The sequence below is a fragment of the Lepidochelys kempii genome, chromosome 6 (genome assembly GCF_965140285.1).
Source record: "Lepidochelys kempii isolate rLepKem1 chromosome 6, rLepKem1.hap1, whole genome shotgun sequence".
In the NCBI taxonomy this organism is placed as follows: Eukaryota; Metazoa; Chordata; order Testudines; family Cheloniidae; genus Lepidochelys; species Lepidochelys kempii.
In genome coordinates this window covers 110,580,994-110,602,776 of record NC_136385.1, presented here as the reverse complement: position 1 = coordinate 110,602,776, position 21,783 = coordinate 110,580,994, and the positions used below count along the sequence as shown (strand labels likewise).

The 21,783-nt window shown below is 41.7% G+C and overlaps 1 protein-coding gene across 3 annotated transcripts in view; it reads right to left on the bottom strand.

Moving 5' to 3' along the window:
* Positions 1 to 14,766: 14,766 nt before the first annotated feature.
* Positions 14,767 to 21,783, bottom strand: part of WDR25 (WD repeat domain 25) — a 115,757-nt gene continuing 108,740 nt past the window's right edge. For all 3 annotated transcript variants that reach the window (XM_073349648.1, XM_073349650.1, XM_073349649.2), the window contains 3 exons: positions 20,732 to 20,902; positions 17,579 to 17,719; positions 14,767 to 17,157 (listed from right to left, as the gene is read on the bottom strand). In XM_073349648.1, coding sequence (XP_073205749.1) covers positions 16,936 to 17,157; positions 17,579 to 17,719; positions 20,732 to 20,902 — 534 coding nt within the window. In that variant the 3' untranslated portion in view covers positions 14,767 to 16,935. The remainder of the gene's footprint in view (positions 17,158 to 17,578; positions 17,720 to 20,731; positions 20,903 to 21,783) is intronic.

Sequence of the window (21,783 nt, the reverse complement as noted above, 5' to 3'; positions counted from 1 at the left end):
GCTTAACAGTGAAATCCTTGCTGATCTTAAACACAAAAAGGAAGCTTACAAGAAGTGGAAGATTGGACAAATGACCAGGGAAGAGTATAAAAATATTGCTCAGGCATGCAGGAGTGAAATCAGGAAGGCCATATCACACCTGGAGTTGCAGCTAGCAAGAGATGTTAAGAGTAACAAGAAGGGTTTCTTCAGGTATGTTAGCAACAAGAGGAAAGTCAAAAAAAGTGTGGGACCCTTACTGAATGAGGGAGGCAACCTAGTGACAGAGGATGGGGAAAAAGCTAATGTACTCAATGCTTTTTTTGCCTCTGCCTTCATGAACAAGGTCAGCTCCCAGACTACTGCATTGGGCAGCACAGCATGGGGAGGAGGTGACCAGCCCTCTGTGGAGAAAGAAGTGGCTCGGGACTATTTAGAAAAGCTGGACGTGTACAAGTCCATGGGGCCGGATGCGCTGCATTCAAGAGTGCTAAAGGAGTTGGCGGATGTGATTGCAGAGCCATTGGCCATTATCTTTGAAAACTCATAGCGACTGGGGGAGGTCCCGGATGACTGGAAAAAGGCTAATGTAGTGCCCATCTTTAAAAAAGGGAAGGAGGAGGATCCAACTATAGGCCAGTCAGCCTCACTTCAGTCCCTGGAAAAATCATGGAGCAGGTCCTCAAGGAATCAATTCTCAAACACTTAGAGGAGACGAAAGTGATCAGGAACAGTCAGCATGGATTCACCAAGGGCAAGTCATACCTGACTAATCTAATTGCCTTCTATGACGAGATAACTGGCTCTGTGGATGAGGGGAAAGCAGTGGACGTGTTATTCCTTGACTTTAACAAAGCTTTTGACACAGTCTCCAACAGTATTCTTGCCAGCAAGTTAAAGAAGTATGGGCTGGACGAATGGACTATAAGGTGGATAGAAAGCTGGCTAGATTGTCGGGCTCAATGGGTAGTGATCAATGGTTCCATGTCTAGTTGGCAGCCAGTATCAAGTGGAGTGCCCCAAGGGTCTGTCCTGGGGCTGGTTTTGTTCAATATCTTCATTAATGATCTGGAGGGTGGCGTGGATTGCACCCTCAGCAAGTTTGCAGATGACACTAAACTGGGAGGAGAGGTAGAGGACTGGGCCAAAAGAAATCTGATGAGGTTCAAAAAGGACAAGTGCAGAGTCCTGCACTTAGGACGGAAGAATCCCATGCACCGCTACAGACTAGGGACCGAATAGGTAGCAGTTCTGCAGAAAAGGACCTTGGAGTTACAGTGGACGAGAAGCTGGATATAAGTCAACAGTGTGCCCTTGTTGCCAAGAAGGCCAATGGCATTTTGGGATGTATAAGTAGGGACATTGCCAGCAGATTGAGGGACGTGATTGTTCCCCTCTATTCGATGTTGGTAAGGCCTCATCTGGAGTACTGTGTCCAGTTTTGGGCCTCACACTACAAGAAGTAAGTGGAAAAATTGGAAAACTTCCAGTGGAGGGCAACAAAAATGATTAGGGGACTGGAACACATAACTTATGAGGAAAGGCTGAGGGAACTGGGATTTAGTCTGTGGAAGAGAAGAATGAGGTGGGATTTGGTAGCTGCTTTCAATTACCTGAAAGGGGGTTCCAAAGAGGATGGATCTAGACTGTTCTCAGTGGTAGCAGATGACAGAATGAGGAGTAATGGTCTCAAGTTGCAGTGGGGGAGGTTTAGGTTGGATATTAGGAAAAACTTTTTCCACTAGGAAGGTGGTGAAGCACTGGAATGCATTACCTAGGGAGGTGGAATCTCCTTCCTTTGAGGTTTTTAAGGTCAGGCTTGACTGGGATGATTTAGTTGGGGATTGGTCCTGCTTTGAGCAAGGGGTTGGACTAGACGACCTCCTGAGGTCCCTTCCAACCCTGATATTCTATGATTCTATGAAAGTAACCAACGCCCAGGCAGGGTGTCAAACAACCCATCAACAGCCATTGTCCAGCAAGGGAGCGACAATGCAGTGACTCACCTACATGAGGCCACACCAGGGGATTTGCTCAATCTTGCTTGTAGAGACTCAGTAATGCTCACCTGACTCTGAAGCAGGGGGGGCAAAGCCAAGAGGGAGGAAAGGACATAATAGAAGGAAGAGACGTTTGCCATGCTCTTCCTCTCTCTTCCACCTACATCTACAGAACCCACCACGCGACTGAAGCACTGATCAAAGGGGAGAGCCTGGCTGAAGGGCAACCAGCCAGCCTGTGGTGAGAAGCATCTAAGTTTGTAAGGACACTGAAAGTGTTAAGATCATCTTAGAATGTGTTTTGCTTTTATTTCATTTGACCAAATCTGACTTGTTGTGCTTTGACTTATAATTACTTAATCTATCTTTATAGTTAATAAATTTATTTGTTTGTTCTATCTGAAGCAGTGTGTTTGGTTTGAAGTATGTCAGAGGTTTCTCTTGGGATAGCAAGCCTGGTACATATCAATTTCTTTGTTAAATTGGCGAACTCATATAAGCTTGCAGGGTCCAGCAGGCAGAACTGGACACTGCAAGATGGAGGTTCCTAGGGTTGTGTCTGGGACCGGAGATATTGGCTAGTATCATTCGCTTCCAAGTAGCTGGGAGCAGCTTACATGCCAGAGGCTGTGCATGAACAGCCCAGGAGTGGGGGTTCTCACAGCAGAGCAGGGTAAGGCTGGCTCCCAGAGTCAAGGATTGGAGTGGCCTAGCAGATCACTGATCCAGATAACACCAGAGGGGAATGTCACAAAGGCCAGGGTTCGAACTATGCACAAATTGAACTAATCTAGGGCTCAGACCATGGTCCCAGAACCCCCTGGGGGTGGAGGGTCTGAGCCTGAGTAAAGTCAGGACCCAGGGTTCAAGCCCTATTGCTTTGTAATGTGGACACAGCCCCGGTGGACTTGTGCTCTGAGAATCTGCCAAAAGAATCCCATGGGGTCAACTTTTCGTTGTCCTCTGGATAATCAAATTTTCTCACACTGCACCATGAACAAAGGACTCGAGTGGCCATGTTTTGGGAAGACACTAGGAAGTCTGGGATATAGGTGGTTGGACTCAAGCCCACATAATCAGTTTAAATGCTGGACCCAGGGTTACCAATGAATGTAGACTCTCAAACCTAGGTTAACAAACCCAGAGTCTGCTAACTTGACTCTAGGCTTACATTGCAGTGTAAACATACTCAAAGAGCCCTCTGGATCAGGCACTGGGCTAAATTCAGAGGCAATGTGTAAGAGAGCCTCACAGAATGCACACCAACTGGCTGGAATGTTGCGCAAGAAGATTTAAATTGGCTGGTGGCTGTGGCAGGGAGGCTGGTATGGTGCTACTTTAGCTCATATTATTCAGTAAATAAATGAGATAGGGGCATTCTTGACAGAGGACTAGCGATATACCCACTAATGCAGAAGCAATCTTTAATGGATGGGAGCCAAATCAGGGTACATGACTCACTGGACTGTGCTTTGGTTGTTCTACCTAAATATAGCCCTCACCATCACAGTATCTGAGCACCTCACAATCTCTAATGTATTTATCTTCTCACCAACACTGTGAAATAGGGCAGTGCTGCTATGCCTATTTTACAGATGGGGAACAGAGCAAGTGACTTACCCAAGGTCAAACAGGAAGCATTTGGAGAAGCAGGGAATCAAACCCAGGTCCTCCAGGCTAGTACCATAAATTCTGGACCATCCTTCCTCCTACACTGCCATACAGAAGTCCCTCTTTCTTAGACAGCCTTTATGATAATATACTATATGTATTACTAACCATCATGGGGTGAAGTTCTGGAACAGCCTTCTGACAGGTTGTTTGCCCCCACTACACCTAACTGGTTTTAAGATGGACTTGATAAGTTCATGAATAGGATAATACGATGAGGTTCTTTCAGTAGCAGAGAATTGGACCTGATGACCCAGGAGGCTCCTTCCAGTCCTACATCCCCATGGACATCTGAGATTAAGGAAGACTAGATTGGGAACTAGAAGAACAAGAATTCACAAAAATGCATCAACACATAAAAGCATCTGAATCACTAACATTTCTACAAAGTTTGTGCTCATAATAAAAAACAGCTGGTTTTATTTCAAAGTTTGCTTTGAGAACAAAAATAATTGCTCCCCAGCTGAGACCTTGTGGATTATTATTTTGAGCCAGTCTGATTTTTCCTGACAAGTTATAGTAGTTGACAATGGCACAGAAGCAGACCCAGGACTATAGTTGCACCCAGGACTATAGTTGCAACATCACTATAATATAGTCAACAATATTTATTGTGTCACCCTGCTCTTTAAACCACATCAGAGAAACGCTTCTGGAAAAGAGCATTTAGCAACACAAATACCTGTGTTCCTTTGTTTGCCTTCTCTTAAAAATACAATTCTGTATTGGGAAGAAAAAATAATGTAACAAAAGCAACAACGCTGTGGCTTTTGCTAAGGTTAGAGTGTGTCAGTCTCTCCTGCAATGACCTGACATTTGTCACGGGAGGGGAAAAAAATCCCAAAGACTGAATCATTATAGCAGGAGAGAAGAGCCGTTATTAATCATGGAGGAACAGCCTAATTGAAAGAATCTATCTGTAGATAGCTCATTACTGTGATCTCAGTGTCCATAAAGCCATCGCCTGTGGTGCGGAAACACAATAACGTACATGAAATCACACTTCAGAAAGACCCTGAACTACTTTGGCTCCCTAACTCAGTGGCTGCTGCGGATGAAATACATTTGTTAGCATTGCAGATAGTGCCAAATAAACTTGATTTCTTGTTTGTGCTCTTGGTAAGCTCATCTATCTGCTTTACTGCTGTTTGCTTATTAAAGGTGACCTCAAAAACACACTCACCTGCCAAGACCTTGAGTTTTGGGGTCTGTATTATTGTTGTGCCAGTTGATAGCTTTGTTAACACTCCCTGGGCCAGTAAACAGACAGCAGGAAGCTGTATTGTTTCTTTTACTTTAGCTATTACTAATACAGGCAGCTATTGCCAGGGACACCAGAACCTTGAACCTGACAAATACATGTTTCAGAATATATTTACTTAAAATGTCTAAGAGCACTCTCCACTGAGCTTTGAATTTCTCCTATTCTACAAAGAAGAAGGATGATCTTGTGATTAAGAAATGAGATTTGAGACCCAGAAGATGTGGGTTTAATTCCCACTGCCTGCTGCAGACTTCCTCTGTGACCTCGGACAAGTCACATCTCTCTGCATCTCAGTTCCCTCTCTGTAAAAGGGGGATAATTCTTGCATCTTTAGTTTATTTACTGTTGTAAGCTCATCAAGGAAGGGATTGTCCCATACAAAACAATTATACAGTGCTTGGCACAGTAGGGTCCTGATCTTGAATGGGTTTGTCATGGTTATCCTCTTCCTGATCAATCTGATCTCTTGGGTGGAATTCCATGAGTCTTCCACTCTTAGACCAGTATTTTTCAAACTGTGGGTCACGACCCACTACTAGGTCATGGCATGTAAGGCGTTGGGTCACATTGCTCTGGTCAGCACCACCAACTGGGATGTTAAAAGTCCCATCGGCGGTGCTGCCCAGCTAAGGCAGGCTAGTGCCCACCTTTTCCACGCTACACTATAGAAGTGGTCATCAGCGGGTCCGACTCTGAGGTGGGGGGGGCCACGGGGCTCCGCGCGCTGCCCCCGCCGGGGGCGGTGCCTGCAGGCGAGAGTTGTGCAGAGCCGCTTACGTGCCTCCACCTAGGAGCCAGACCTGCTGTTGGCCGCTTCTGGGGTGCAGTGTGGTCCGCAGTGCAAGACAGGCAGGAAGCTTGCCTCTAAACCCCTGACTGGGAGTGGCAGGAGATAAGTCCGTGCCCCAACCCCATGCCCCCCAAAACCTGGAATCCCTTCCTGGACCCCAAACCCCTCATCCCCAGCGCCACCTCAGAGCCTGCATCCCCAGCCTAGAGCCCTGACCCCTTCCCACACCCCAACCCCCTTCCCCAGCCCTGAGGCCCCCCAAACCCAGAACCCCTTCCTGCACCCCAAGCCCCTCATCCCTGGCCCCACCCCAGAGCCTGCACCCCAGCCTAGAGCCCTGACCCCTCCTGCACCCCAACCCCCTGCCCAGCCCAGAGGCCCCTTCCACACCCTGAACCCCTCATTCCCAGTCCCACCCCACAGCCCTAACCCCCGCACCCCAATCCTCTGCCCCAGCCCTGAGCTCCTCCCATATCCCAAACCCCTCAGCCCCAGCTCTGTTGGGTCGCAGGCATCAACAATTTCTTCAACTGCGTCCCCGGAAAAAAAGTTTGAAAACCACTGTCTTAGACCAGATCCTGGGCTAAAGCACCCTGTGTACCAACCATGCTTTCCAGCTGGCAGGTCTGACTGAGTTGGAGACCTGGGATTCTCGCCTTTGGGAGTTTGCGACCACTGGTAACTAGTGACCAGACAGCCTTCTGAAACCAAAAGTACCATTTATTTTAGCACAAAGAATAATGCATTTAGAGAAAAAGGATTTTAAAACAAACAGTCTACACACATGTCCATCTTACCTAACGGCTTACCATGCCCTGAGGCAGCCTAGGCAGGCCTACCTTCTTCAGACACCCAGCAGACACCTGTGTCTCGGCCCCTGAACAGCTACCCACTTTCTTGAGGAGAGAGATTTTTTAAACTGTCACAGCTTTTTGTTCTTCTGTGCTCACAGCCTTTGGCCCTCTGGTTCAAGCCAGTCCTGTAGGCTCAGAAAGCCATTGGGTCCAAAGTCCTCAGAGCCAATGGGTCTGGCACTGATCCTTAAGAACCCTCAACTGTTTGCTGAGCTGTATCTTATCTTGAGCTTTTATTTTCTTCCTACTTGTTTTTCCTTACAGCTCCTTATTAAACTAAATTAATATATATTATATATCTATATATCTATAGATATAGATATATAATATTATATATTAATTTCGTTTAATAGGGAGCTGTAAGGAAAAACAAGCAGGAAGAAAATAAAGAGTCCATATATATATATATAGTGCCAATCTATAAAAAGGGAAATAAGGACAACCCAGGGAATTACAGACCAGTCAGCTTAACTTCTGCACCCGGAAAGATTATGGAGCAATTAAGCAATCAATTTGCAAACATTTAGAACATAATAAGATGATAAGTAACAGTCAGCATAGATTTGTCAAAAACAAATCATGTCAAACCAACCTGAGAGCTTTCTTTGACAGGGTAACAGGACTTGTAGATGGGGGGAAGCAGTAAACATGGTATATCTTGACTTTAGTAAAGCTTTTGATTCTGTCTCGCATGACCTCATAAATAAATTAGGAAAATGCAACCTAAATGGAGCTACTATAAGGTGAGTGCAAAACTGGCTGGAAAACCGTTCCCAGAGAGTAGTTATCAGTGGTTCACAGTCACGTTGGAAGGGCATAACGAATGGGCTCCTGCAGGGATCGGTTCTGGGTCTAGTTCTGTTCAATATCTTCATCACTGATTTAGATAATGGCATACAGAGTACACTTATAAAGTTTGCGGACAATACCAAGCTGGGAGGGGTTGCAAGTGCATTGGAGGATAGGATTAAAATTTAAAATGATCTGGACAAACTGGAGAAATGGTCTGAAGTAAATAGTAAGAAATTTAATAAGGACAAATGCAAAGTACTCCACTTCGGAAGGAACAATCAGTTCCACACATACAAAATGGGAAATGGCTACCAAGAAAGGAGTACTGCGGAAAGGGATCTGGGGATCATAGTGAATCACAAGCTAAATATGAGTCAACAGGGTAACGCTGTTGCAAATAAAGCAAACATCATTCTGGGATGTATTAGCAGGAGTGTCATAAGCAAGTCACGAGAAGTAATGCTTCCGCTCTACTCTGCGCTGATTAGGCCTCAACTGGTGTATTGTGTCCAGTTCTGGGCACCACATTTCAGGAAGGATGTGGGCAAATTGAAGAAAGTCCAGAGAAGAGCAACAAAAATGATTAAAACATGACCTATGAGGGAAGATTGAAAAAACTGGGTTTGTTTAGTCTGGAAAAAGAGAAGACTCAGAGGGGACATGATAACAGTTTTCAAGTACGTAAAAGGTTGTTACAAGAAGGAGGGAGAAAAATTGGGGAGGGAGGATAGGACAAGAAGCAATGGGCTTAAATTGCAGTAAGGGAGGTTTAGGTTGGACATTAGGAAAATCTTCCTAATTGTCAAGGTGGTTAAGCACTGGAATAAATTGCCTAGCGAGGTGGTGGAATCTCCATCATTGGAGATTTTTAAGAGCAGGTTAGACAAACACCTGTCAGGAATTGTCTAGATAATACTTAGTCCTGCCACGAGGCAGGGGACTGGACTAGATGACCTCTCAAGGTCCCTTACAGTCCTATGATAACCAGATCAGCAAATTCATAAATTACATTGAGCAGCTCCACTCTCTATGCAAGGTTCTCTGTGCACTACTATAAAAATGTTTAATCTTTTAAGCATGATGTGGTGCTGGCAGAGCAGGTGCCAGCTCTTTAGGCCTCAGCCAAGCACCAACAAATTCATTGCTAGAAACCAGTCTGTTTCACCTGTGTCTTAGTATGGTTAAGATGGGTATTGAACTTATAACAATGTGTTTAGACTCTATGAAATCATAGAATATCCGGGTTGGAAGGGACCTCAGGAGGTCATTTAGTCCCACCCCCAGCTCAAAGCAGGACCAATCCCCAATTTTTGCCCCAGATCCCTAAATGGCCCCTCCAGGATTGAACTCACAACCCTGGGTTTAAGCAGGCCAATGCTCAAACCACTGAGCTATGGCCATTCTTATGGTTGAATTTTGGGGTTTTGATTAAACAAAACTTTTTGTGGGAAGTTTCTGTTTACCTTGAAAATTTTTGATTTTTGATTGGAAAACCAAAATCTGCCAAACCAAACATTTTTCAGTTTATGGTTGAATTTTTTCAATATTTGTTTTTTGACAAAATATTTTGCAGGGGGGAAAATTCCAACGAGTTCCGGATTTGATATTGGTCCCCACTAAGAGAGTTTAGAAAACAAAAAGAGAAGAATTTGCAGAAGGAGGTCGTGATCAACCATATTAGAGGTGGCAGATAGAGCAAGATGCTTTGTGATTTGACTATCTCGGTAATGACAGTTTCAATAGAATGAAAGTGGCAAAAACCAGACTGAAGGGAATCAAGGAGAGAGTTACTGGAGAGAGAATGAATACAGTGTGAGTAGTCATGTCATTTAAGTACAAAGCTACTGAGAAGGAGGGATGCGAGGCAAGTATAATCTAGTGAAGATGATGTAGAAGACTATGATGTGTTTTAATGCAGAGAGGAAGGTAATGAAAGAGGATAATGAAGAAGACACTGAGGATGAAACAAGAGTGATGCGCAGGAGGGATTAGCCCAGGAAACCAGGACAGATACTTCAAACTGAAGGCCTAGCTGAATGAAACTGTAAATGTCTCATTAAAACATTCCAAAATTCTCATAAAACAAATCCTGTCTTATCATCAGGATAAGAGAAAACTACAGATTCCATGATTTTGGCATGTGCTGGTTTTGCTTTGTTCTGCAATAGTCTTCACATTTTAAACAATCTTTGTTTTCTGCTGTGAAACACAGTCATTGCAATGTGAATACGTGCATTATTATTCCAATCCAGGCTGCAGAGTTGAGGCAGAACACCTCCATAGTCAATATTGCACCTGAAGGGCTGGAGTGGGCTACCGAATCCTAGTGACCATCTCCCAGTCTTCAAAGACAGAGGGAGAAGAATAAGAGGATCTGAATGGTGTAGCTCCTTTGTCACCCTTGTGTTAAATGATGCCTTTGTTAACAGAGAATGCAATCATCATTTGTTCTTTTAAAAAAACATGGAAATAAAGCAATAAAAATATGAAGAGGTGGGCTTGTTTTATCCACACAGTGTTGGTCACTTCAAACTTTTGCTAATTTAATCACAGTGTACAGCTACTTTCCTTTTAGATACAATAGATCATCTGGTTTGGCAGTAATGCATAATACTCTGTAGATCTTCCTAGTAAACCGGAATCTCTCCCACAGCCACCTTTAAGACCTGTATTGATTACTGCAGTGTGTCCCAAACTTGGAATGCCACTTGTTCAGGGAAAGCCACTGGCGGGCCGGGCTGGTTTGTTTACCTGCTGTGTCCGCAAGTTCGGCCGATTGCGGCTCCATTTGCCGCTGCAGGCCAATGGGGGCTGTGGGAAGCGGCAGCCAGTACGTCCCTCGGACCGTGCCACTTCCCACAGCCCCCATTGGCCTTCAGCGGTGAACCACAGCCAGTGGGAGCCGTGATTGGCCGAACCTGCGGACGCAGCAGATAAACAAACCAGTCCAGCCCGCCAGGGGCTTTCCCTGAACAAGTGGTGTCCCAAATTTGGGAAACACTGGATTACTGTATTATGAATAAAATAAATTCACTAACAATTCACTGTGTTTCAAAAGCTTCAGCTGATCACATCAATCCTTGTTTGCAGCCCAGATAGTACTTTTTACCCGAGAGATGGATCGATCGGAATGTGAGTTGATTAGAGAACTTGTCTTTGGTTCATATTGACAACTTAATTGACGTCACAGTGCTAAGATATATTCAATCATCAAATTTCAGTTCCAAATTAGTAAAGATGTTCACAAGATAATGTTGTGAACATAACCAGTCAAAAGATCAGATAATGTAACACAGTTCTTACAAGAATCAAAAACTCCAGCCATTCTTGGAGACCTGATGCCAATGTAATCTACATTTTGATATTTCATTTCTTAAAAGAACATAGATTAAGCTACAGTAGATAAATCGGATGCTGCCTTTGAAAAGATTTAAACCATTTTCCATACATTGTCAAAATGGGGTATACACTTACTAGCTAGCTCCCCAGTCCATTTCAGGCCCTTGCTTCAGGGCCTTATGGATTATGCAGAAACTTAGACAAAATAAATTAGTTCCTCTGCCCAACATGGGCTACCATTCCCAGGGGCTTTTCCACATCTTCTCTCTGCTCCTCCAGTCCTTATTCTGGTCCAAGGTCAACACACTGGAATCTCCCTGCAGTTCTCACTCTCCACTGTACCTTGTAGCAGGGTTCTTTCCCCTGCTCCACAGCCTACTACAGGAGCCTACCTGCTCCCTGCAGCTCTTCAGCTCAACTAAACTCTTGATGGCTATCACCTGACATCCTAACCCCACACCTCAGCTGGGAAGCAGTGAATTAGTCAGAGCTGGGGCTGGACCAATCTTCCCTGTGATATGGTGGCACATTGATAAAATTTCTAAAGAAATTAAAAATCCATGCCACTGTGAAATGGCTTGCACTAAAAAGCAGCACGAAATTGAGAAAACTCTGAACAATTGCTTGTTACTATATGTTGCCTGGTCTGCTCAAATTCAAGCCCCTTGGTTCAATTTGCAAACCATTTGTTGGTACTGCTGGCAAGCAAATTAAAGCTATAGAAGATCTTAGTCCACAAAATTTGGATCCAGATTTCAAATAGTCTAAAAATTCTGGAGTGTTTTGACCTCAAGTATGGTTCTGAATTGCAAATAAAAATAATTGACTTTGCTTGCTAAAATACCATCTTCTGTTTTTTGTGATTTTCTTGATTCAAATCTGCCATTCACTGGAATGTTACAATGGACAGATGCTTCTCATACAGCCTTTTAAGAATGGTAATGAACTGTTATATTTGTGTCAAGGAGGATTGAATCAGCAGAATAAAACACGGCTACATGTGAAAAACAATTACTGTTATACATGCATTATGGATTTGGCATCAGTATTTTTGAGAGAGACAATTTACTGTGCAAAATGATCACGCATTATTTGAAATACTTTCCTAATCTGACAGATGCAAACCAAATTCACAATCCTTATTCAAAGGCAAAAAATTATGCTAACATGGAGCTAGGGTCCCAAAACCAAGTAACACAAACACAGGAAATTCAGCGTTAAGATTACACTTCAAAGAAATGGTATGGAAATGCACATTTAAGGCACCCAAACAATCTTAGCTGCACTGCATAAAAACTAAGGCATTTTAGTGTTTCTGGTCCAGATTAGATTAAACTGATTTTAATGACATTTCCCTATATTTTTTCTTTTCATGGTGTGCCTACAGGATAGATTTAAAGTTGCCTGGGTACCTTTCTTGTGTATTCCGTACCTCAAATATTTGAATATTTTTTGTGTCACTTTAACTTTGAACTTCCTGAGTTTATAATGCCTAGGTTTGATATAATTATAACATATCTGTAATTATTTGTATTCTTAAATTACTAACATGTATTCTCAACCTTAATTTGATATTAATGCAGTTTGTTGTGTGAAAATTTCCTTGGTTTTCAAAAATTATTAAAAATGTCATACATAGACGCAAACAAGAGACCCAAAACGAATGTTATTGTGCAATGTTTCTACTGATTTTGGGTATTTTGTATCAACCTTAAGTAATTAATATATTTATTGAACTTTAGAGGGCAGATTCACCAGTACACCAGAGCAACACAAAGCAACTTTAGTGTACTGATGAATTGGGTCGTTAATTTGCCATCAATGTATTGGTTTAGAGAGCTGTTACTGAGAGCTATGTGAAGTGGTGAGGGGAACCCATTCCTTGGGTCCCAATGACTCTGGCCATCCATGCACTCTTCTCAGTTTCCCAGCAGGGCTGCCTTAGTGCACAGAGGAGCTGAGGCAGCAGTGCATCTGCCAATTAGAATTCTTGACACATCTCCAGTGTTCCTCATACCACTTACTCATTACAACTAATATAGCTATTGCATGCAAATTAGTTACAGAGGAAGAGTGATGACTGGTTGAATTACCTCTGATTTTACAATACCCCTACCTGAATTGTTGAACCCTATTTTAGCCTATTTGAGTTAACCATTAGCTACAACTATTATTAATAACTTAGCTTCATTACAGCCTATTTTCAAATACAGCATATGCACAAGATTTTGAAAGTCTGAGTCTGTTGTTCCATTATTAAGATCATTCAGGTCAAAAAAGACTGACAGGCTAAATTTCTCAAAGGAATTATTTTAAAACTAACAAACTCAAAGTAATGGATTTATTTGTAAATTCTCAGAATATTCATTCTTTACTCAAATAGTAAATGCTATAAGTTTGGAGAGGATACACAATATTTTAGATGAACAACAAGAGGATAAATCTCTTCTTTAAGTGCAAAATGGAACTCAGCCTTAACTATAGAGTCATGAAGAATAAAGAAGATATGCAACATTCTAAGCAAATAGGAAGAATGATGGAAATATCATGTCCAAAATAAGACGCCCAAAGATAACTCTATGGATTAATTTGTTTTCTTTTTATTCAAATTACCAACACAAAGAAGAGTGTTAAATTGCTCTGGGAACCTTAACACTCTATTTGTAAATATACAACACAAACATGAATAAACAGACTCTCAAGACCAACAGCCGAAACAAACCTTAAAGATGGTACTGAACTGCTCTATAAAACTGAATACTATCAACTGTTTTGGACATAAAATCCTGTTGACTTCTGTGTGCAGGTTAAGGCCCTACAGTCCTGATCTTGCAAAGCACATGTGGAGTCCTTCTGAAATTAGTGGGACTCTGCACAGGCCTGGATCATTTTGGAGCACTATGGCTCAAGAAAATACAGGCACAAGATTACTATTATAAATTAATGCGTTTTAAAAGTAAACCACGGCCTTGACTGCAAAAGTTGGTGCTAGCCTTAACTCCATCAGCTCTGGTGACGGGCATATTACAAACGTCTCAGGTAAAGACATATGAATAAAGCTGTGCACACTATAGGTGATAGTGATGACATCAACTCTTGCATTTGAAACACAGAACCCTGCACTCAATCCAAGGTGGAAAAATTAAAGGATACATTATTTTTAAATAATTATATTTTATAATAGAAGCATTTATTTGTAATTCTTAATTCTAACCATATATTATCTGATGGCTAAATCTTACTTGTCTGACTCAAGTGAGTCATCCCATTGACTCCCAAAGCACTACCTGCGTGACTAAAGATAAGGAGGACTTGGTGCTTAATGAATCAGATTTTATATGTATTTAAAAAGCATTTCAGCTCACCTTGATTCCAATAGAGCTCAACAAGAGGGTGGTGGTTTTTAATGGTTTAAGAATTTAATATTTCATCAGTAGAGCCCTGCAAACCTGCAGATATCTGCTTTATATCTGCAGATATCCTTGGACCATGTTTGCGGATTGCAGATGGATGTTTATCCAAATTTTATATCTGTGCAGCTCTCTATTTACCAGTTCAGAGGCTGTGGTTGGGTTTTCATTTTATTTAGCTTCTCTCTGTAAGTAGATGATTTGCTATTTGAATGAATACATATCATACACGAAGTCTTATTTTGTGTCAGGGCATTTAAATACATAAATATATATACACTATTTATATATTTACTTTTTTTAGACCCAGGTAGGTTACAAACATATATCATATGTACATACATTAAAAGATATATATCTCCAGTTTTGGCCACCATCACAGGCACCGACTTTTCAAAGTGCCGGGGGGGTGCTTGACCCCCGGCTCCAACCCAGACCCTGCCCCCACTTAGGGTGACCAGATGTCCCGATTTTATCGGGACAGTCCCAATATTTGGGGCTTTTTCTTATGTAGGCGCCAATTAACCCCCACCCCCGTCCCGATTTTTCACATTTGCTGGTCAGCCTACCCCCACTCCACCCCTTCCCCCAATGTCCCACCTCTTCCCACCCCACCCTTGACCCGCCTCCTCCCACCCCCGCTTCACCTCGACCCACCTCTTCCCACCAGTTCCAGCCCCTCCCCCGAATGCGTTGCGTCCTCACTCCTCCCTCCCAGCCTCCTGAATGCTGCGAAACAGCTGGTTGCGGTGGGTGGGAGGTGCAGGGAGAGAGGGGGAGATGCTGATCCATGGGGTCCAGGGGGCTGAAGGTGCTGGGGGATGGGGTGGGAGACAGCTGATGGGGGGCTGCCAGTGTGTGCTCAGCACCCACCATTTTTTCCCCGTGGGTGCTCCAGCCCTGAAGCACCCATGGAGTCAGCGCCTATGTCCAACACACTTTAAAACAAAAGATGTGGACAAATTGGAGAGAGTCCAGAGGACAGCAACAAAAACGATAAAAGGTTTAGACACCCCGAACTATGACGAAAGGTTAAAAAAAACTGGACATGTTTAGTCTTGAGAAAAGAGGACTGAGGGGGGACCTGATAACTGTCTTCAAAAACGTTAAGGGTTGTTATAAGGGGGATTGATCAGTTGCTCTCCACATCCACTGAAGAAAAGAGAAATAATGGGCTTAAGCTGCAGTAAGGGAGATTTAGCTTAGATATTAGAAAAAGCTTTCTAACTATCAGGGTAGTTAAGCACTAGAATAGGCTTCCAGGGAAGTTGTGGAATACCTGTCATTGGAGGTTTTTAAAACCATCTTAGACAAACACCTGTCAGGAATAGTTGAGGTTTTCTTGGTCCTGCCTCAGCACAAAGGGGGCTGGACAAGGTGACCTCTCAAGGTCCGTTCCAGCCCTACATTTCTATGATTCTATGATATAGCAATATACATGGGTTAATATGGAGCTACAATATTACCAGTATCTGAATAAAGTTCTTTTTCATAGACTGAAATACTATAATGGAATTAATAGGGAGAGAACTAGCTTTGATATGCCAATGATGGCAGCAAACAAATTAGAGGCAAAAAGTGATGGGATGCTCCCCTTCCCATCTCTTTTTACTTTCTTTTTTCTAGTTAGTCCATAGCAAAATGTGGATATGTGGCTTAACTATCCTACAGTTCTGACCACCACATGTTTGAAATTCAGGTCTTTGTCTCATTAGAACAAGGATTCCCCCCTTTCATTTCTGTGGCACATGCTCTCTTCTATTCTAGTTGATAGTCTCAAACAAAATGCTTCCTTAATTTAGAGTTAGATCACAGAATAATGCATCTGCAAACAACAGCTTTGTCATAAAAAATACTAGTTAAAAAAATCTGGAAATATTCAGTTAAAATGGACATAAATATTCGGTAACACCTGTAGTTCATTAAAATCAATTAACCAGAATACGGATATGTGAAAATTCATCTCACACATTCTGGCAGCAGTCTTTACTCTGACACACGAGACATATTTATCTTTTCAACATAATCATCACAATATAAAGACAACTTCTAAATAATCTATGTATATGTTTAAAGAGTTAGTATATCTTGTGAGTCAAAGTTGACACTAAAAGGCACAAGATGAATTTTCTTTCTCTCTCTCGTACACACAATTGACTATGTAAAAATATTTTGGAGAGATCTTTAGCTGGTCTAAATTACTATAGCTCTATTGACTTCAATGGTGCTATGACAATTTATACCAGTTAAAGAAGAAGAACCATATAATTGGTCATATGGATCTTAAATAATTAACAGAGGTCTGTAGAAAACGAGATCCTTTTCCTTTGCACTTTAGGAGAAGATTTCTTCTGCATGGTGATCCTGAACTGCATGGAAGTAGAGATCTTTTGGGTTGAAAAATGATGTTATAAATGTAAAATATTATTATATTAACCTGAACACTGACCCTAATGTTAAGATAACTAAGAGCAGCAAGCTGCAGTCTTTTTTTAATTTTTGGTATAATTTAATATTTACCACTAAGCCTCCTTTTTACCCCCATTAGGCATCAACTGATAAAAAACAAATTTAGGCTTAAAGCTTAGATGATATTTTCAAAAACACGCAGTGTTAGCCTAACTCTTATTGACTTCCAGACTTAAACCAGCTCGAAGGACTTTTGAAAATCCTACTTTTAGAAGGCTTGGATGGAAGATACAAAATGACAACAGATTCCCTCATATTCATAAGAAAAATTCAAATTGCATACACTGGTTTATTTATGATGAAACACCAGCATCCGTGTCTTTAATGTGGACTAACTGGATTCACTCTGAAAGGGAACCCTGTTTTATTATTGCCAGATCTTGATATCTCCAGCCCAGTCACATGTTGCAAGAACTGACGGAAGGACTGGATGAAAGGTTGCACTCACACAAGCCTGGTTATGTGCAGACAAAGTGTGAATAATTCTAGCAGTGTGATAGTTATAGAAAAATATTTTGCCCTCTGAACTTCCTGTCACTAGAAGTGTTCCATCTGGAGAAAATTCACAGCCCACTGCAAATCCTTCCACCTGTAAAGAGTCAAGAATAAGAGTAAATCAATATGCTAATTAGGGAAATTTAATGTAACCTCCTGAAAATGCATTAATGTACTAAAAATATCTCTTTTACACAATATGCTCTAATTATTTCCCCAAGTGTTTATTAAGACAGACTTATTACGACTTTAAATTGTTAGCACAAGTCAATCAATAATTGGTGAAGCTATTAACAATTCACAAAGTCTTCCATTATTTTAATCTCCATTGTCTTCATAATGTGTATCGTTCTAAATTAACTACATTACAGGAAACCAGACAGGAAAAGAAGTAAGTCAATTAATATCTACCCTGGTTTATAAATCAAAAGTATCAGCAGACACATTAACAGAAGAGAAATTGGTTATATTACTTATAGTCTTGAATACTTTAAGTTTCCGGTGAAGAATAATACCTTATGCCCTTCATATCTTTTCTTTTTGTTGATTCTGTATGGTCGTTGGATAGAAAACAATGCCATGTAGTTTCCATTTGTTTGAGCAACAAATGCAGGTTCTCTCGGGTGCAGAGTCAGACTCGGACAGGTATAACGCTCCTAAAAAATAGTTGAGAAGATTGACATTCCTATATTTTTGTTGCCTGAAATACAGTCTTGTTCAAATTAATCAGGCAATCTTTTGTAGATCTAACATATCTGAATGATTAGAAGATGGGTGAGAACTGACGTATTTTAGATATGTAACCATGAAGAAACTTAAAAGGAATCCATGTCCACTTTGCTCAACACATTCTCCTGAAAGTTCACATGGTGCAAATATTAAATCTGGTATCTACCCTAATTAGCTGGGCTGAGCAGGAGCTGGGCAAATGCATAGGGAAGGAATATTCCCTTTCTCCCCTTTAAAAAGGCAGTTTCAGCCCAAAAGCACTCAAACAGCTTCTGGGGCCTGAGGAAGACTAAAGGTTCCATGTAGCAGTGGGTCGTCTAGTCCTACTCCCACGCCCCTTCCATAGTCCAAGTTTAACTCCCTAAACCCTCCCAGTTCTGCTGCCAGAGAATCTACTCTGGTTACAGAGGCAGGGGCAAGATTTACCCCCTAGTACGAAATACCTCTTTGTTGCTACTTGTATCATGAAGAAAACAGTTTGTTAATTACAACTGATCTTTCTAAGCCTACTGACGTCAGAAGTCACAAATGATGTCACTTTTCAACACGACTATTTTCAGTTCAAAATGTTCAGCTGTAGGAAGAGATGGAGACTAAGGAGGTGACTTTTGGATCCACATTAGCCTTAGGCCAGTATTTAGAATTGTGAATGATGGTAACTTTATGAGCCAAATCCAAACCAAAGTGAGAAAAAGGGCCTCCTCTGATTTCATAATCGAGCCAAAGTCACAGGGGCAGGTTGAGATCCAGGGATACAAATACAAACTTCCCACCCCTGAAATTCTAAGGAGGAGGGCGATTGGAATAGAGGTTCTGATTTTAGCTCATCTCTAGCTCTAATGTACAACTTTATGTTTCAATATAAATCACAGTTTATGCACAGTGAAAACATCTGAGATTATTGTGTTGGGCAAAAGGAATGCTATGTTCTTTCAAATGTTGGACAGCAAAAAGATAAATAAAAGCTTAAAGGTAAATTTACAAATGAGAAATGGTGAAGTATTACTAGGAAGTAGAAGATGGGACAAGAGGAAAAAAGTCTTAGGGGATTGAGGGCTTGTCTACATGGAGATTTAGTGCATGGCAAGCCAGGGTGTCAATCTGCAATGCACCAGCTTGCTGTGCACCAACTGGCCATGTGGACCCTCCTACCAAGCACTAAAAGTTCCACAGTTCTGCACTATGGGACTGTAAGTAAAGAGTATTAGAGAGAGGAAACACAAAAGAAAGGCACAGGGAGAAAAACTTAAGCAATCTTGGGAAATGATAGTAAAACAGGATAGAATGGGCAGAAAAGATGTAGGAGTGAAAAATGAGAACCCCGTTTCCAGTAAAATTTTGGGGGAAAGTTTGATCAAAAAGGGTTCAGCTATTTTGCAGAACAAAGTACATTAAAAATAGATAGTTTGGCCTATTTAATGTGTATTCATGAGTAGTGAGATGATGTGTTTTTCATCCACATTCTAGCATAGTAGTAAAGTCCAGACACTCCCATCTTGAAGGTTAGAAATTGAATATTACAAAACTAAGAGTACTTATTTCCCATATTAAAGAGTGAAGTAACTGCCGCATTCAGTGATGCTCTATTTCCAAAAGAATTGTCTTGTTAAAACTTCTCAGTACACTGAACATGCCTGCTTTGCAGTTTGTTTATTCACTGAAGCGTTTTCTTTCCAGAGCAAAAGACTAGCATGCTGTCAAACTGCATACCCAGGATGTGTGCTGCTCCAAAACTGAACAAAGACATCATTGTGGAAATTAGAGATACAAGTGTCTTACTAGATCATCCACTCCATCTTGTTGCCAGTACAGTTCTTTCCAGTAAAAACGTAGAACTACCTGAACCCAGTTCACTCATGCATTCTTTAACTTACATAAGCGATTAGGCTGGGATTTTCAAAGGAGCCTAAGGGAGCAAGGACTAACTCACTAACTGTCCTGTGAAGCTGCCAGCCTTTCCTGATAATTCAGCATGTAAATGAATTACTTGGTTGGACTGCTACATATTGTAAGGAATGTTACACCTGTGTTTGCTAAAGTAATTTTTTTGCCAGCACCATTTTGCCTCTGCTATTTCCTTTGCTGTGTATTTACATGAATATACCATGCTATTGCTCAAATCCTTCACCTGTGATCACCCCAAATACATCACTTCTGCTGTCCTGGGAAAGGTACTGGAGCGGGAAACGTGATACTGTAACAAATACTTTGGTAAACAGTTGGCAGGACACACTGACATTTCTACCTGTGTACCTGCCTAAACCTAGCTCATATGTCAGTGAATAGGCAGTGAAACGGAAATACTTTTCCAAGGAGGGCACTCACAATTCTCTAGGCCACTTCACACTTATAGTTACAGAGAATAAGTAAGGGTTGCTAAAATAGAAAAACAGTTCTTGCTTTTTAGTAAGTAGCATTTTACAAATCACAGTAACATTATAAAAAGAAAAGGAGTACTTGTGGCACCTTAGAGACTAACCAATTTATTTGAGCATGAGCTTTCGTGAGCTACAGCTCACTTCATCAGATGCATGCCGTGGAAACTGCAGCAGACTTTATATATACACAGAGAATATGAAAAAATACCTCCTCTGTGTATATATAAAGTCTGCTGCAGTTTCCACGGCATGCATCTGATGAAGTGAGCTGTAGCTCACGAAAGCTCATGCTCAAATAAATTGGTTAGTTTCTAAGGTGCCACAAGTACTCCTTTTCTTTTTGCGAATACAGACTAACACGGCTGTTACTCTGTAACATTATAATGGCTTATTTCAAATCATACAGAAGTACTGTAATTTAATATAAGCTGCATGCATCCCTACTTGCAGCAAAACTGATCAATAACTCACAGCGGTTTAGGAAAAATCAAAAGCTTTTTACTCTGCTCACAATGTAATATACTAAATCAGCATTCTAATAATAGTAAGTGTTAACCTTACATGAAAAATCTGATTGGAAATTTTTGCAGCGCTGTGGAAATCCCATGCAATGATTGTACGGTCAGCTGAGTCCCGGCTTACTGCATCCGTGCTTGTAAGAAATTCTTTTCCTTCAGGAAGGAAGAGGACATCCAAGGTCTGTTGTACTGCTGCTTTATAGACTTTTATCACCTATGAAACAAGAACACCCATTATGTTGGGACAGATTATATTTCACAATGTAAATGAGGTCATTTGAAGTTGTGACAACTGTATTATCATAACAAACTCATGTATTTCATTAAAACAGTGGTCCCCAAACTGTAGGGCACGCCCCCCACGTGGGGGACGGACTGAGGAATGTTTGGGGGGGTGCACGGTGGGGCCTGGGCCAGCTCCCCATGAGGGGCAGGGGGGGAGCACCACCCAGCCCCAACTCCACTCTGTCCCCTGCTCCACCGCCAGCCCAGCTCTGCCCTCATTCCCTCTCCGCCCCCAGACCAGCTCCACCTGGTAGCCTCAGCTCCACCCCATCCCAATTCTGCCTCCCAGCTCTGCCTTCAGCCCAAGCACCTCTGCTGAGGAAGCCTTGGCTGTGCAATAATGGAGGGGAAGCATGGACAGGTTCCATTACTGGTAGTGGGGGGGCAGGACAGGAAAAGTTTGGGCACTGCTGCATTAAAGCCACATAAAGCATATTTTTAAATATAGATAAATGATTAATAGAGAGCACACTAGTATTTTTAAATGGTGCAGTATTACATCTATTTTACCAAAGAAGCACTGTTATAACATCACATGATATTTATTTAATGACACACCGTGGGAAATTAAACAATATATAAAAGGAAGTATTATTTCACTATTTTCTTCTTATAAACTTCTATCCAACACCTTAAGAAATTAGCCTCTTTGTCATGGCAACGAGGATACAGGGACACTTGTTAGCACCAGTTTATGCACTACTTTATTTTATAAATTAATGTTAAATTCCATATCATTAGCTACTGCATCAAAGAGTATTCAAGAGCTGGAGCTGTGGAATCCAACACTAGTCCAGAGGGCCAAGAACC